Source organism: Poecilia reticulata, chromosome 16 (assembly GCF_904066995.2).
Source record: "Poecilia reticulata chromosome 16, P_reticulata-male-v2, whole genome shotgun sequence".
Taxonomy (NCBI): Eukaryota; Metazoa; Chordata; class Actinopteri; order Cyprinodontiformes; family Poeciliidae; genus Poecilia; species Poecilia reticulata.
This window is the reverse complement of record NC_088845.1, coordinates 19,687,853-19,705,071: the sequence shown is the minus strand read 5'-3', so window position 1 is coordinate 19,705,071 and position 17,219 is coordinate 19,687,853. Positions and strand designations below refer to the sequence as shown.

Sequence of the window (17,219 nt, the reverse complement as noted above, 5' to 3'; positions counted from 1 at the left end):
ATGGTAACTCAGTTACAACACAGAGACACCAAGCAGGTTTTCTAGCACATTTAATGTCAAAATGACAACAATCCAGAGTTTAGTATAGCTTTTTATATACAGCAATTTCCCCATTCTAATGACTGAAAGAACAAATAAAAGGTGTCTGTAGCTGTGCAAAATGATTATGGTATTCTTGGCAGATAATACATCAATTACAAGCTCTGGAAATCAAATGCATACTCCAGTAAATGTCTTTGGCATAGAAATACATATAAAAAAGTGCACATACAAATACAAGTATTTAACATGAAGTTCAAATTTAAACTTATTGTTGTGATATAACACTAATACATATTTAAGACAGGACTTACTTTCTAATCATGGGAATTTCTTAAAAACGACCCTTTAAACCATTTCTTTTCTTTGGGAAAAAAAAGGACACACATCACCCTGTAAATATATACAATTTAAATTTAACTCCTTATGACCTGCATGCTTTTATCACTTCAGAATATCCTAATTGTATAAATCAATGCTTCATAACATTTTGTCAAAATCAACTACTACTAATAATTGTGTTTTGAAACCTTGTTCTTCCAGATTAACTGTGGCAGTCATAACAGGTTAAATTTAATGCACAAGACATTTTTAAATGAGAGATTTTCACTCGTAAAATAATGATAAAAAGCTTAAATGCTACACGTATTGCATTTTGTTACAATGAGTAGTGTCACAACAAAGAGGCTCTCCAAAGCATTAACATCAGAGAGGCATTTGGTAGCAAGTGTATAGAAACATTCTTCTACATTTTAGGGAAATAAAATGTGAAGAAAATACCCTTGTATCATATAAAACAATCAGGAAATAAAATTATGCTTAGCAAAAAAATGAAATGCTCTGTACTCCAGTTTATGCAGCAATAAAATGCTAACGCATTAAAGGCTAGTCAGAAATAAATGACGTAGGCGTGTTCAGATATAGGAAGTTAAGACCAATCGGACAATTTGTTTTATACCAATTCATAAGCATCTTTACTTAAGCCGGTGCCTGATACATTTTAACCTTTTTTTAAATACCCAGTGTTCTTGTTTAACACAGTTTATTAGAAAAAATTGACATTTTTATCGACATATTTTTAAGTACTTGGGGTTTTGGTTGTCCCACTTCATCTGAAACATTTTCTGACATAGGAAGCTTTCCTGCACATAGTGTAATTGATGTCATGTGAGTGAATCCAGCACCCGTCCATCAAAAAAATAAAATAAAATAAAAATTTTAATTCCTAAATAATCCCACCTTAAGTTTTCTACTCTCCCTCTCAGCAACCTTTCTGCTCCCAGTGCAGGAATTGCACTCTGGTTTCTGAAATCTATTTACAATCTGCATGACTCAAAAACAACTTTGCAAAAACAACAAAAAAAAAAAAATAGGGAGGGAACTAAACATTATTTAGGGCGGCTGATCATTTTACAGCTGAAAGGTGTGCTCAGCTGGTGTATCCACTTATTTTTTATTTTGCACCGTTGGAAAAAAAGATGAAGAGCGGGTTTTGCCTTCACAGTGCCTCCCGTTGGGCCAGGAACAGAGGATGTCAGACAAGTGAATGAGAAAGTAAGTGAGCATTCAGCTGGCTTAGCGCGGATTAGCACGGTTTGTCTCAGTCAGCGACCATTTCACAGGCAGGCCTGTTCCACACGCACCAAATCAAAACACAATTACAGTTTTCTCTGCTTAAGTGGTCAATCATTTTATGCTTTTGAAAAAAAAAAAAAAAGGGGGGGGGGGAGGTTTGGCTGAGCTAAATCATTAATTTTAACAAAAAGAAGCTGCAAGCCACATGTTCCTCTTTCAAATTGGATTCTTCAAACAGAATCCAATTAAAAAGAGGTTTGAATGCTTTCCAAAAAATCCCTGACTAAATGGAGAACAAACAGCTGGGATCCAGAGAAAATGGTGCACAAAAGTGAAAAAGAGAAAAAAAAGTCATACTGCATAGGTTACATATGTTTATGGGGATATGAGAGAGAGAGAGTGGACAGTGATAAGAAGGCTGAGGTGCAAATGAGTTCAGGTGTCCTGAGTCAGAGAGTGTGAGAGTGTGAGATAACGGCCTGTTCTCCTCGCTTGGCTTTAAGTTGCAGGGCTGCTGCGCTGCCAGGAACTAGACGGTTCCTTTCTCGTTCTGCTCAGTGGGTACAGAGTAAATCCTGAAAAACAGGTGGCAGACGGAATAAGGTGAGAGAGTAAAAACAGACTGATGCATCTAAATGAATTGGCAAATAATTTAAAAGTTAATGTAGTGGTGCAATGTCAGTTAAAAAAAAAAAAGGTAAAACTTTAGATTTCTTAAACAGATATTTCAAGTGTTTATAGGTGATCATCTCTTTCATCTGTAAAAGGCTGAGATTAACTCTCAATTTAAATATGTGCACACACACACACACACACACACACACACACACACACGCGCGCACACACGCGCGCACACACACACAAAAAGATTTTACTAGCAGAAATGTTCTCCAATCATTGGGAAAGGGTGCTGACTTGACAGTTGTCCAGCAGACAGCCATTGGCACTTTAGACAAGGAAAGTCATTTCTAAATAAATTGGCTGATCAGAGCACTGTATCCAAGCATGTAAATGGGAACCGTAGTGGAGAGAAAATGTTTGACGTAGAAAAGGTACACAAGAGACAAAGAGGACCGAAGTTTTGAGAAATATAGGTAATTCAAGAGTTTGGGGCAGATGCACAAAGTATGGCTAATTTCAGCACTTCAAAAACAATCTTTTTTTCTTTGATCTTGATCGTGTTTTATGCCTGGTGCTGTTGTGCACTTACGTTCATAGTGATTAAGTTACAAAAAGTTTTACTAGTTGATTCACATCCTCTCTCTTCATCTGTTTGCAGTTGGGTTGTGACTTGTTTATCCAGTCACTGTAGCCGACTGGATACAGATCCACCCAAAAAAGACGCAATCATGTTTGTCTGATCGCTATCAAAGTTGGGTCAGATTCCCTTACGCTGTCAAACTCCAGTCTCCCTCTGTTTTCACACAAACAAACTTGGTGCCAATTCGCTCCCCTGACAACTGACCACAGCAAGTGCAGACTTCACCTGACTGTGGCCCCGGCTTTAGTCTGCTAACCAACATGACCAAAAACCTGTGGAGGATCTGTGGTATGTAATCCAAAGGATAAGAGACGCCAAACCCATCAACCCGTGTGCTAAATTCTGCCGTTACCGGAGAGCCACAGACGGATCAAGTCCTGATCAGTTAGCCAAACACAAGAGTGACTGTACCATCTAGAATCTGGAAATATTTTATAATCAGGCAGTTGTTTCTTTATTAAAATCATTACAATTGTTTTTGTGTACAATTTATGAAGAGGCTAAAGTTGACACATTTGTTAGCTGCAAGATTAATACAATTAATTCAATAAACGGAATAAAATCAATGTGTAATGAAACCAAAAAAATATCCCTTTTTAAAAAAGCTAAACTTTTCAATGATGACCCAATTCACTGTGATGCCATGTTAGGTTCTTTTTCAGTGACAACATTAACAACAGAAGGAACATCCATAAACGGCAGAAGAGCAAGAAAAAAAAATGTAATTGCATGACTCCCTCATTAAGCTGAGTTCTAACAGGTGCACGGTTGCCTCAAAAACACCGCTCATCCCCCAGGTGGGTCTTATAAACCTGACTGAAAACTGTTGATCCAACAAGCCATAGGTTGCTGCGTGATTAAGCCTCTTTTCAACGGAGCGATCATTCAGCGCCAAACACCGCTGGAGCTGGCTGCAGCTCCGCGAGGCACTGACTAATCCTGCACAAGAATTTAACCCTAGCATGCACAACAAACGTAGGTGTCATCACTGCAACAGCTTTTCTTCTGCCACCTGATTGTGAACTCCATAACGCCCCGTACCCCCGTGACCCTCTGTCATGCAATTTATCCATCACCTCCTGAACAAAAGAAACTGATTAGTTTGCAGGGTTTCTCAAAATCCAAATTACAGTTAAGCAGAGGCCAAGTGCTAAGAGCAAAACTCTGCATAACTGGTTTAGGTTGTTTTGCTGTCAGAGTCTCAGTGATTGTTGTCAAGATGCCAAGAACATGTTTACTGGGCTGGTTAATTTTTCAAGTTCAGTTGCCTCCTTGTGACTCGGTGCATGAGGTAAGCTTTGTGACAGGTTGAGTCCTGTCCCTTTGGGTCATACTTTCCCGGTGGCACCGACAAAGTCATTGTTTGACAGATAGTTGGGGAGTGTTCACTAGTGACTCTAGAGGGCACGAAGTGCAACACTAATTGTTGGACAAGTCCAGACGGGCTAACCGAGGTGGATGCTGATGATGCTTTCAGGTGTGCCTGTTCTTTGGTTTTGTAGATTGACAATTTAGACCAAGTAGAGCACAAAGTAAAAACAGAAGCAGGACTGTTACCCAACAGACTGGTTCTGTGACTCCGAGCCTGACTTAGCATGAAGTCCACCCCAAAACAAATAAATACTAAAACACAAACCTGTAAACCAATAATTTGAATAAAACAAGTAATTTGATCTTACCCTTGCATCTGTTTCAGCTTTTGTCGCTTCATCAACAATATGGCTGCAAGCAGAAAAAAAAAAAAAAGGTCACAACTCCATAAGAGGAAAGTTCATATTTGCTTAAGAGGGAACAGCTTTACAAGACACACAAGAATCCCTGCCAAGTACTGAAAGGCAGTACATCTGTCAGCTCTGGGAACATAAAGTTCACATCTGACTCTTAAAAACAGAATGCTTACCAGCTACTGCTATGACTGACAGAGCCACCACTGCAACCACAGCAGCTATGATGATCAGAGTCATTTGACCTAAAAACATAAAATGACAGTAAACAAACATGTTACATGGTCAGCACAATGACTCAGTCCTTTTTTTAAACACACTTGGGAGACATTACGTTAAAATGTTAATAAAATCCAAACAATCTCAAACTTTGATTTTATGCACAAAGGAACATAGTAAAAAAATCTATTTGTTAAACTAAAAGATGGTACAATGAATCACAGAAAATAAAAAAATCTTAAATTCAAATTGCACCGCCACAAAGTTTTACTATACAATCCAGACTAGAGATGCCGATAATTTGAGTGATATCCAAAGAAAAATAACATTTCAGTCAGTTTTAATTAGGCAAATATATATATATATATATATATATATATATATATATATATATATATATAAACATTTAGTAACCAGTGGTGTGTAAGATGATCTTATGAAGTATCAGTTTAGCAAAAAAAAAGAAAAGTAAAAAGACAATCGTAAATCTTTCAAAATTTGTTGATTTTATAATACTTCAATTATTTTTACTCTGGTATCGATAGAGGGCCAAAAGTAACTGACAGACATTCAATAAAGCATCCGTCTTTAGAACATCCCATAATCATCTGGAGTTTCTGGAGCAGAGGTTTGTTCCTTTGGTTCATTTCCAAGTTCCAAGACAAACATATTTCTGGTTGGTGAAACGCCTGAACATGTGTCGCCACTAGGTGAATCTCTATCCATTTTAGCTTCTGAAAGAGCTTTACAACTAGCAATCCAGATTGTTACCAGTTTAACTATTAAATTGCATATATGCTGCTACAGCCATTTTTCATTCCCAACACTTACCATCACAGCATTTTATATGGCCTCTGTCCCAGCTTTGTGCATGACAATTTTAAAGTTTAAAATTAAAATATTAACAGAATATAATAAAATAATCAAGTGATGCATATATTTAATTGTATTATAAATGCTTTTTTGTGACTCTCAAATCATTCAGTTTTGCTCTTTATTTAGATCGGTATAAAGTTCTACGTTTGTCTAGCATTTCAGTTGTCAATACTGTAGGTTTGAAGAAACTTTACGTCAATACTGTGAACATGAATACGTTATACTTACTTTGATTTTCTTTTGTACCTTCATTTTCAGCTTGGGAGCCTTCAACCTGGGGAATATCTAAATGGTACAAAACAAAAGGGCAGTTACAGTTTTCATTATACATACTTCCTCTCAAGTGTACAACAACCTATGGTTTTTCTGAAGCCATTGCTCTACTAATTTGAACTTTTAAACATTTAGATTTATAGATTTTTAGTCCAAGCTTATGCACTCATATCCCATAGATAGGGGAAAAAAAAGGTTCAGGCTCCGGTGATGAGTCGTAATCATGTGCAGAAATAAATGCTGCCCTTACAAGAGCAAGCAGACAGACTGCAGCCCTGGTCTAACGGTCTGTAATTCTATCAAATGCCCATCACAGCCTGGATGAGGAGTGACAGGAAGACGTGTGGTGAGAATGAGAATGCCAATGTTGATTAGGTGACCGACAGGGCGGCAGAGATATCAGCATGCTCATTGGCCTTTCAGCAGGATCCACAGGGCCTCTCTGGAGAGCTAATTGATTCCATTCAGGGCTTAATGGTTAGAGGGGGGAAAACGCCAACAGGGGCCACCGACCCTCTGCACATCTCACTGGACTGGAACAGCCTATACACAATGCTGACGGTAATTAGAGGCCATAACCTTCACATACTCTCCTGCGAGCAGCTGCCGTTACAGCGATTGTGGTCAGAAGAAGTGGCACAATTCAAGAATCAAACCTGCTGCTGGTGAAGTGTGGAGGAAAAAGAACAAAAGAAAAACTCACCCTTTCTCGTAATGAAATCCTCATCATCTGAATCTGTAAAAAAAACAACAACAAAAAAACAGAAGAAACATCACTGTAAGTAGAGAACAAGCAGAGCATACTTCTAAATGACTCAAATCAGGAGTAAATAAAACTCTAAATGAGGAATTCAATTAAAAAGGGAGACCGGAGCTGTACATGAGAGTCATCACACAGAATTACGCAGCACCTGTTTTTCACTTGGGTTTAAGCAAGTCAGAATGTAGAGATGGATGAGGATGAAAAGGCCTGGAAAATTACCCTCCGTTTTTAACAAACAGACTGCATGGGGAGCCTACCTCTTCACTCTTGCTCACTCTGTTAAGAATTTATTTATTTCCTTCTTTTTTTTTTTTAAACAAAATCAACCAAGCTTTGCTGAAGTCGAAACAAGAACAAAACACTGACAAATAACAGCGCGGGAAGCTTTTCAGTGACTTCAAAAGACAACAGGAAAATTTCAGTAGAATACAATACAATAAATATTCATTTGTCATCTTCTGTAATTCAGGCGACAATTGCAATCATTTAAAACTTGAAAGTCAAGCTCAACCTTTTCATTTTAAAGTCTGAACAAAGTAAATACAGATCAAAATAAATTCTGCCTTTCTAAAGATGACTGAATTGTGTTCCATGCAAAGTGCACTTCAGATACATTCGTACATCTTAATTTTTCCATTTTGTCTCATTATTACCAGTCAATTCACTATTTTTCATAGGGATTTTATATAACAAAATTAACACAAAAACACTCTAAACTATTACACCTTTAAATAAAATTACTTTCTGAAGTAATTAACTTGAAAGAAAAAAATATATATGTTCGTTCTATATTATACATTATTCATATACCACTAAATAAAACTCAGTCTCATAAAAATAAAAATAAACTGCAAGTATTTTTTCAAGGCACTAGATCCACATTTGGTTTCATTAAGAGTTTTTCAACCCCAGTCCTTACGTACACTCCCTGCACACCTGACTTCAATTGATGGCTGATTTATACAAGCTTTTGCTCAACTGCAGTCAACTGAATCAGGAGTGTTGAAGCAGGGAAACGTCTAAAAACACGTAGTGCAGTGCATCCTGAGCGCCACGGTTGGGAAACATTGGACTTCTTTCTGCAAGCCATTTTATTGCTGCACATCCAACAAATCGTCTCCATGGAAGCCACTCCCCTTGCTCTTATCTTTTTAGGACTATAACGTCCTTGTGCAGTTATGTGGAAGGTTGTTTTTTCGTTTTTCTTTTTCCAACTAAAGTCTGACCCATTGGAGAAAAGCCATGAAAATACATTTGATTTAAAGTCAGAACTTAAAGGAGGGGGGTTGAAACAGGCTAAATTACATAAATATGGTGAAAGAAAGTGTCTTATTTCGTTATACTTGGAGTATGAGCCAATATAATCCAGCAATTACACACAATTATCAGTTCAGTTTGAATAACAGGTGATTATTATCAATAATGAGACATAATGAAGGCTTGTGTACAAGAAAAACCCATGCTTAATTCTTTTCAAAACACATCAATGAGGTAGTATTTGTTGAAGTTGGGTGTGATCTCAAATAAACGTTTAATGTAAAAAAAAAAACATAATTTTAATCTCTAAACTATTGCGATTTAAGAAACGGTTGCTATTTACTTGGTAACCTTAAGATCAACATGAATGTGTTTCCATATAATTTTTTGTTCCTAGTTTCCCCGAGTGAGATGTGCAATTCATACCGTCAGCTGATCCCTCCAAGTCTTCTGAAAGCACTGCAAAACAAAAGAGGGATAAGAGCTGTGAAGGCAGTTTTTTTTTTTTTTTTTTTTACATTTAATGTGTAAGGTTTTGCAACAGCATTCATAGTCCTGGAACTTATTTCCAACAAACTATTTCTCTTCCTTCTCCCCCAAACAAAGCTGAAAAGAGAGCCTAGATTAGATCTCATACATAAGCAGGTGCCCTTTTATTATTTTTACATTTTTAAACCATGGGAGTAGCATGTTCAAAGTTACATGCAGCATTAGTTCTCCATTGGACTTCATATTCAGCATGTACATTAAAAAAAGTTACTTTTTGGTCAATCTATCAAGAGTACAGTCTTCACATTTGCCATGTCACATGGCTTGTGTGTGACTTTTTTTTTTTGTTCTTCTTGACACTCTTTCAAATAGGCCAGATATAAGGACTACATGAAAAATAGCTGACCAATTAATAGCTTCTACCATGGATCGTTGCAGCTCTTCCAGAATTACTATGAGCTGCTTCTCCTTGCCTGGTATATCAACTTAGGCAGGCAGCCATGTCTTGGTAAATATGCAAGGAAGGTGCAAAGCAAATGTGTGCCCCGGGTCCTATTTAGGAGTCCGAGTGTAAATCGGACCGAGTACAAAAAAAAAAGCCAAGCAAACTTTATCAAAGAAACCAAAAACACCACTACGCATTTCTCAACTGAATTTACCAAATAAAGTCTCAATAAGTGGCACAGAAATTTGTGGTTCTAATGTGACAAGAGACAGACACACACTTTTGCGAAGTAGAACATAATTATACGCAAGGTACTTTTGTACATGTCTTTCAGCACATTGACAAATCATCAACTTTTTCAATATATCTGCTATTTCCCGCAAGAAAAAGAAAAAGAAAAAAAAACATGGACCGTTGCCAATTTCATTTTCATGTTTTTCTTTCTGTCTTGTTCATTTTGCTGTTGAGGTGAACAAGTTCCATCATTGTGTGCTCCCTTTCAGACTATTGCGAAATCAGGCGGCGGGTGCATGTGGTAATCTTGTTGCACACAACACAAGACAGCTAACGCATGTAGGCAGTTGAAGAAGGCAGTCTGGCACAAGGATGCCTGAGCCCCGATTAGATGTTTATCGACTGAAAGCGTATCAGAGATGAGAACATACCGGTGGCAGCTGGCAGCAGTAGCAGCACACAGAGGAACAGCAATCGCATCATCTTCAAATGCTGTAGGGAGGAACAAGAAAAAGAAAAAAAAGAAAAAACACATACCCAAGTTAAATATATCTGCTATTAATATGCAGTCACTGATGTGAGTGAAATCTCGGGGTCCTTGTGTAGAGATGGGGGTGTGTTGGAAAGCAGAAAGTATTATTGGGACTCCCGCTGGTACTTTTGAGATTCGAGCGTTGCAACATTGCGTGCTAGCGGAAAAACACAAATTCAGAGAAATCCAGGCCTTGTGCTGCTGGTTTAAAAAGTGCACATGCAAATCTAGATTGTAATCCGAGATGTATGATGGTTAAGAGGGTCACACCGAAAAAGTTCCCACTATGATCAGCAGAAAAAGAAAGGCATGTTACAAAAAGCTTTTTTTTGTTTGTTTTTCCCCCATAGTAAGCTGGTAGCAAGTGCCTGCTCAACATTTCCCCCTCTTTTGCAAAGCTACGGTGCCACACCTGTTGCATAATGTTTCCAGGAAGATATAAAATAAATTATTAAATAAGCATTTTAATTTCTGTTGCATCCTGGCAACTAAAAATATCCAGAAATGTACTTTTATCCTTCCGATATTTAAAATGTATTCACCAAGTCATTTACGTGTGCGAGATTGTTTTTTGTTTTTTTTCCAATGGAAAATGAATCTCCCAACTTCCTCATGGCAAAATGCCTGACAACATGCCATTCTGCACTTCCCTATTACAAGTGCATAGATGCAAAGCACATATGTTCACAGCTGGCAGAACAAAAGCCCTGGCTATTTTCAACACAATATAGATGTTGGTATTTTTAAAATGGGAAAATCATGAGAACGACCTCTCCTCCAGTTTGTGTCCAGAATGAAGCTTCCTTGTTCTGATGTAGGTTCCTGAGTCTCCTTCTCAGGAACCAAGATCATTGGCTCATGTCTGGTGATACGAGAACAAAGAGTGAACACTCCTGTTGAGCTTTGTGCCACATGTTGAGCTACAGGCACCTCATCATTGACCATCATTAACATTGTGTTCTTGTTTCCTCAGCTGTTAATTACCATGAGGAAACGACTGAAGTGAGAGACGAGAGCAAATCCCCAGGCGCCTACTAAGACTGCCAAGCAAGAGGAAGTGACTCTCAGCTACCACAAAGAAAATGAGTAAAGAGGCTAAGGTTGCAGGGTTTTGGAATTTCCAAAGATCTAATCGCTACAAACATTGCGATGCTCAGTCATTATGAATATGCGTAGCATTGACGTGTGAGCTACAAGACTGGCATCCATTAGCTGCAGAGTGGTTTGTGATTTCACAGATTGAAAAGGGCATGGTTTTCTAAGCCCTTGGATTCAGTAATAAAGCTCTTCTTCTCCCCCACATGTTGCTGTCAATTAGCCATCTAAAAAAAAGCTCCCCCGCCCCCAACACTTTTCTCTGCTTTTGATAAGAGGGACAAAATCAGCTATTTGGAAATATTTCTTGTTGCAAACATATGGACAGTCACGAGTCACCGATTATCCAAAAAGGGACACAACAACTCCTACAGAAATGATTTATTCCCCATCACTTACACCAATTGTCTGAGCTGAAAATGTCCAAGTTTCTATAAAATTATGTCGAGCTGCCTTACGAGGTGCAATACCCGAGCTTGCCAAAAGTTACGTTTTGAATGAAAGATGGTACTTGTACTCATGTATGGTTTTCCAGGTCTTATAGCTGTGTGGAAATTATGCCAGTGAATTCTGAATATTCTAACATGATGTGGCCATCGTCCTTCACCAAAGCAAATTTGGTACTAGAATACAAGTTATTCAGAGGAAATTTTACAGTTAAAATTCACTAATGTAGCATTTTTTTGCCACGTTTGAAAATTTGCAGTTCAAGTGGTGTGAAAGAAAGATTCTGCTTAAATGATCTGTTTAGAAGAGTCCGTCACATACGTCTAAATATCCTTACTTTAAAGACGCTGTTATTGTTGTTAAAGTTCATCAGATGACTGTAGGCTAACTGCTTAGCAAACAGTCTGAAAAGCAAACGTCAACTTACTCCTAGTTGCTCTGCAAACAAGCAGAAGGTAAAAATATTTAGGCCTGCAGCATTTAAAGAAGTTCAAAAAGAAAATGTTTATTCTCCACATTTGTGCATCATAGAAAGATTTTGACTTTTAACTGTATCAAAATTAAAATAGTTATTAAGCAGCAGCAGAAATGATGTCCATCAGTTTTAAATGAAATCAATTAGGTTAGGTTGAACAATTCAGATTTTTATGTTGCGTAGATACATTGAAGCCAATATTTTTACTGACTATTCTCACACCTTGACAAGCTTGTATTGGTCATGCATAGCGTTCACAATGCAGGGTACTCTGGTACAAACCAATTGTCAGGATAATGTTCCTACTAAAAATAGATACACGGCATCAAGAACTGCTTTGCTTGATTATATTGGGAGGAAGATGTTAATCACACAGCCGTGGCTGATTGGAGAGGGAGTGCTGTATGTGGGCTGCTTAGGCCCCTTGAAAAGCTGGAGTAAATCTCCAAACGCAACCAACCTAAGAAGCTGCAAATAAAAGCCCCTTCTGTATCCAATTTGCTTTTCAGAGTCGCTTTGGGTGAAATAATAAGCTGATCCAATTTGCAAATATTTATCAACCCAGTCCACTGCCTCCACATCCAAATGGCTCCTGACGCCTGTATTATTCCTCAAATTGGGTAATATATTCTTGTGCGTTCGAATTTGCTCTTTCATACCAAAACCCAATTTGCGACATATAATAACAGGCAGCACGCTCATAAAGCAGACATGCCAGCTGCCTTCCGGCCAGAGGACTATAAACAATAAATGAAGAAATCAACAAATCATGAAACTATTGTGCTTTACTGCAAGACAGGAATAGACAGCGTTCGGTCCATTCATTAATATTGGATTATTACAGACTCGCACACCAATCTGGTAATATTGGAGAGAAAACACACTCAAATCCAACTAGGAAAGGTTGATTTTAAGCCTAAACACAATCTGATCTAACCAAAAGCTCACACAGCGTTCAACAACAGGTCACCTCGGCAGGCTTACAGGTCATTTCTTGCTTATCTGCTTGCATAGATAACATGCGAGTTAAGGACAGGGCTGGTACTGGCGATAGCAATCACAAACGTCTGAACAGATCAGCATTACAGCAGTTGAGAGGGTTCACAGGAGAACAAATGTGACTTATAAAAAGACAGAACAAGAGAAAAGAGAAGAGGATTAGTGGGAAAGTATCAAAGCTATAAGTTAGCTCCAAAAAGAAAGAGCAAAAAACAACCATGAGTGTAGATGGAAGGCAAAAGAAGCAACCTAAATCGTTTGTTATTCATTGGCGCTCAGCTTTCTAAGAAGTGAATGCTTCTGGTTCACAGGAATTGTTTACTTAATAATTCTGCAAACTCCCACAGCTGCCATTTATCAAACCAGACTTAAGGCAAATGCATTCCTTCTATAACAGACTCCACCAGAACAATTGAAACTGCAAACAAAGTGACAAGAACATTTGCAATGGCAATCTTAAAGCAATTTCCAAACTTACCATGGTTCAGCCAGTGCTGTACATTACACCAAGCCTGGCCAATCAGCTGAGGGTTTGTGAGTGAGTTTTTAGTCTACCGGGCCAATGCAAGCAGTGAAATAACCAAGAGGATATGAATGTGTGCCTATAACAATGAGCCAGTGACTCCTTTCCTGCATCCTCTCTCCCGTACTTCAGTTGAATGAGTTAGATTTAAAAAAAAAATAAAATAAATCTAACTATAAAGCCAATAAATGGTAAGAGTTCCACATTTCCACATTTTTGCACGATGAAGGCATCTCCAACCTTAACTAAGCTCAAAAACGCAACACAAACCAAAACAAAGACATACAGGGCTACAGTCACGTACCGATTTTCCTTTTCTTTCTTTATCTGATGAGAACAAAGCTATTCTTCATTCTGTTAACCCCAACAACCAACTGGTTCCAGTCACAGTGAGGGTTTGCAAAAAAAAACAAACAACAACCCTCATTTATCTCAAAATCCACATCAAAGCAACAACAAAGTTTTTTTTTTTGCTTTTTTTCCCCCTGTAGATATAAGAATCAATGCATCTGCCAAACTGTTTTGTAATGAAGATTTTTTTAAAAAAGGACCCGTGTACACAGAAGTATGCAGAGGATGGATTAGACGTCATGACAACTGCACACGCGCACAGGAAGTGTGAAATGAGGTGCAAAAAGTGAGTAGTATCCGTCTTCTGAATAACCCTGTCAATTTCAGTTGCTACTACTTAAGAGAGACACCTAATAAGCACAAAAATGTGTGAAAAGCACACAGAGAAAAATACAAACACGACCAAACAGAAAGGAGGGCATTTGTACATTTCCTGCATCATTATGTCACGCCAGTTTCAAATAACCTACCCTTAAAAAGTACGAGACAGATCTAGAGCAAAGAAAAAGAGCGTATTCTTGCTTATAAGAACGAAGTTTCTCTGTTAGATTAGGTTCCCCATCCGAGCCCCGAGAATCAACACCCTCACTCACCGCTGCTTGCTTGTTGCTCTGATGACTCACAAGCGAAGTCCTTAAACAGGATATGCTCTCTTGTTGCTGAGTGGGCCAAGTCAGGCAAGTAAAACTTTTTGTCACCTACGATAGGGACTTTACTGCCACCTCATTTAGAGCCGAAATTTACCCTCAGTTCTGTTTTTTTTTTTTCTGTGGAAAATACCCCTGCTTATGTCATTCTCATCAAACGTCTTGACTACTTTCAAGTGAATTTCTTAGAAACAAAACAATTGTTCATCCAAAAAAAACAAAAAACAAAGAGGAAATATATATTTACATACATCTATAAATCCCCAAATGCAAAGCGCTAAACACCGACTTCCTTTAAAAAGTCTGATCTTGCAGTTTTTCTTGATGATGGTATTTGTAATAACTTGACAGCCCCATATTGGTCTGTGGCTTGATTGACAGGTTCATAGCACAGGTGTGCAAACAGGGCATTCACTGCCAGCGTTCCCCTCCTCACTTCTTCTCAGTCTTTAAGTGTATTCAACAGCGTGCAAATGTTCTTAAACAACAACCTATATATAAATAGGTGTGTGCACTCTGTGACGGCTGGCTTTTGAGAGAGGGCCTACTGAAAGTTAACACTGCCGCTCCAGCTGTGCTCTGCAAGAGAGAATTTTCATTGCAGGTGCAGAGCTTTAATTGCCCCCAGATCCAAAGGTCACATTTTGCACAAACACCCAGGTAATGGATAAGCCAGACCAGTTTTGCAGCACGTTAGTCCTCACTTCACTCGCATTCCTCCCGGACTGCTATCCACGCAGAAATGTGGGGTTTTTCTTAACCAAAAAGGGTATAAACATCATATATGCAGAGCCGACTTAAAGAACTGTACACAGTTCGTGCCAGTCACAATTAATAATGAGTTTTCAACACAATTATCCGCACGACTACACCAGCACCCAGTTTGACTTCACTGAAATTTCAGGTGAACTTTTCCTCATTAGATTCCACGTATGTAAACAAAAACGTTCTTGTGACTACGTGAAGGATAAAAGGTATAAAACTACAGATAAACCCCTTTTGATAAAACTCTTGGCTGAAGTGTTTACTTACATTTAAATGAGCTGTTGTTGTTTTTCAGAGTTGCTTTAGCACGCTGCTGGCTTGGTATGGTGTTTCTTCTCTCGCAGAGCTCCTTACAACCTTCCAGACTATACCAGTGTGCAAGCTCTCTTTAGACCAGGTGTACTGACTTTAAGGAAACATTTTATGATTGGCTACTGAGCTTTTGCAATGTGACACCACCCCTCCGCCCTTATCTGCTTTACAAGTTCACTTGCTATGCTTAGAGGGCTTATTGTGAAACTTTGTTGCTGGTTTCGGCAAATAGATGTACAATTATTGTGTTGGAGGGAGCGTGTCGTTTGCATTTAGACAGTCACCTGCAATCAGATCGACTCATTTTGTTTATGGTGTTTTTGTTCACACATATGGATATGTTTTCTCCAGTTGCAACTGGGATTGTTTCCAACTGTTTTATTAAATAAAGTGGATCGTGTGCAGGCCTGTGCATCTGGCCACCTTAGCTACGGTTAATTTAATGAGAATAACCTCTTTCAGTCTATTACTTTATCCCCATCTCCTTTTAAAAGCACACGGCAGAGAAACCCTTTTCGTAGGGTGGACACAGACCTCAGACTTTTTAAAAAAACAAGTACCACCTTTTTTTCCTTCCAAGATCTTTTAAGCATGACCTTACTGGTGGATATTTCAAAATGGTAGAATATGATTTGGACTTTCTCAATTTGTTGTGTCATGTCTTTACAGCAGTGTTTTTCAACCTTTTTTGAGCCAAGGTACATTATTTTAATTGAAAAAATCCAGAGGCACACCACCAACCAAAAATGTAAACAAAGATACTCTGTAGCCGCCTATATTACATATATAGTCATTCTTATCAAAGTGTCTTGAATAGGAATCAAACACAAAAATGCATTTTTATCACATTTTACATTTCTTATTTCAAATTGCACTAAACATGTCCACTTCAAAAATACACCTGAACAGTGCTACAACACTGTGGTGTTAAATTTAAAGAAGTTGTAGAAAACTTCAAACTGTTTTACAAACTAATCCACAAGCATCTTATAGCCGGAATACAGAAAATAATTCTTATTCTGAAAGAAGCAATAATATTTGGGAAACATTTCACTTCTTATTCATTGTTAAAATATGAAGAGTTGCATGTACAAAATGTCAATATCTTCATATTTTACCACCTAGTGTGAAACCTGTGCATGTTTGGATGAAAACAGCTGATTTACTGGCAGAAATTGAAGAAAGACAAGCTCTTCCTCCACATCTCAGTCTCTCTGGTTTTTGTTTTTATAGTAGCCAGGCTTCAGAAGCTCATTTCACACAGATATGTTGTGGGAAATGGACCCATGTTTTTTCCAACTACTGCTGAGCTTCACTCTTTTTCTTCACTGTCGTCAGTCTTGCTAGATACGATGCTCTCACCGCTACCTGTAACATTCACGCATCACTAATTCTCTTGTTTTAATGTAAAATGCTCTGTACCTGCTGCCATCTAGTGGTAAGAATATTACATGATTACGGCGCTAGTCGCTGCTACAGCAGACACTCGAAGATGGCATTATTTGCAGATAATTCATTTTCAAAAAATCTTTTAAAATCAATTACCGTATTTTTCGGACTATAGAGCACACCATACCATACTAGCACCTTCAATTTTTTTTTTTTTGGAAAAAAAAAACAAAACAAAAAAAACTGGAAGCTGCTCTCGATTTTCCATAAGGACCCAGCAGAAGGCGGCGTGCTAATAAATCTGCTGGACGCAGCACTCCGTCTCCAAAGCCGAACCATGGTTTCGTTCACACCGAGCTTAAATGCAGCGGCTCTATTTCCCTCCTGTAGTGCCACATCGACAGCCCTCAATTTAAAAGCTGCACGATATGAGTTTGAAAACATTTCTCTGTCGTGCCTGCTGCTAGCATGTGGTTGAAAATTAGCATGTTCTTCTTTTGATTTCCAATTTTGACTTCCAATGATTCAC

General features: G+C 38.2%; 1 protein-coding gene across 1 annotated transcript; it reads right to left on the bottom strand.

Annotated features, from left to right (window-relative positions):
• Nucleotides 1-33: 33 nt before the first annotated feature.
• Nucleotides 34-14,224, bottom strand: LOC145547592 (uncharacterized). Its single transcript, XM_081597205.1, has 8 exons — nt 14,171-14,224; nt 9,587-9,647; nt 8,414-8,446; nt 6,671-6,703; nt 5,923-5,979; nt 4,776-4,844; nt 4,555-4,597; nt 34-2,189 (listed from the first exon to the last, which is right to left on the bottom strand). The coding sequence occupies exons 2-8, from the start codon at nt 9,636-9,638 to the stop codon at nt 2,144-2,146; spliced, it is 333 nt and encodes a 110-aa protein (XP_081453331.1). The 5' UTR covers nt 9,639-9,647; nt 14,171-14,224; the 3' UTR covers nt 34-2,143.
• Between the last annotated feature and the right edge of the window lie 2,995 nt (nt 14,225-17,219).

Coding starts and splice junctions, on each gene's coding strand:
- LOC145547592 (XM_081597205.1), bottom strand. CDS start 9,638: ATGATGCGATTGCTGTTCCTCTGTGTGCTGCTACTGCTGCCAGCTGCC. Junction 6,704..8,413: donor CTTGGAGGGATCAGCTGACG/GTATGAATTGCA, acceptor TTTTTTTTACAG/ATTCAGATGATGAGGATTTC. Junction 4,598..4,775: donor GTCAGTCATAGCAGTAGCTG/GTAAGCATTCTG, acceptor TTCTGCTTGCAG/CCATATTGTTGATGAAGCGA.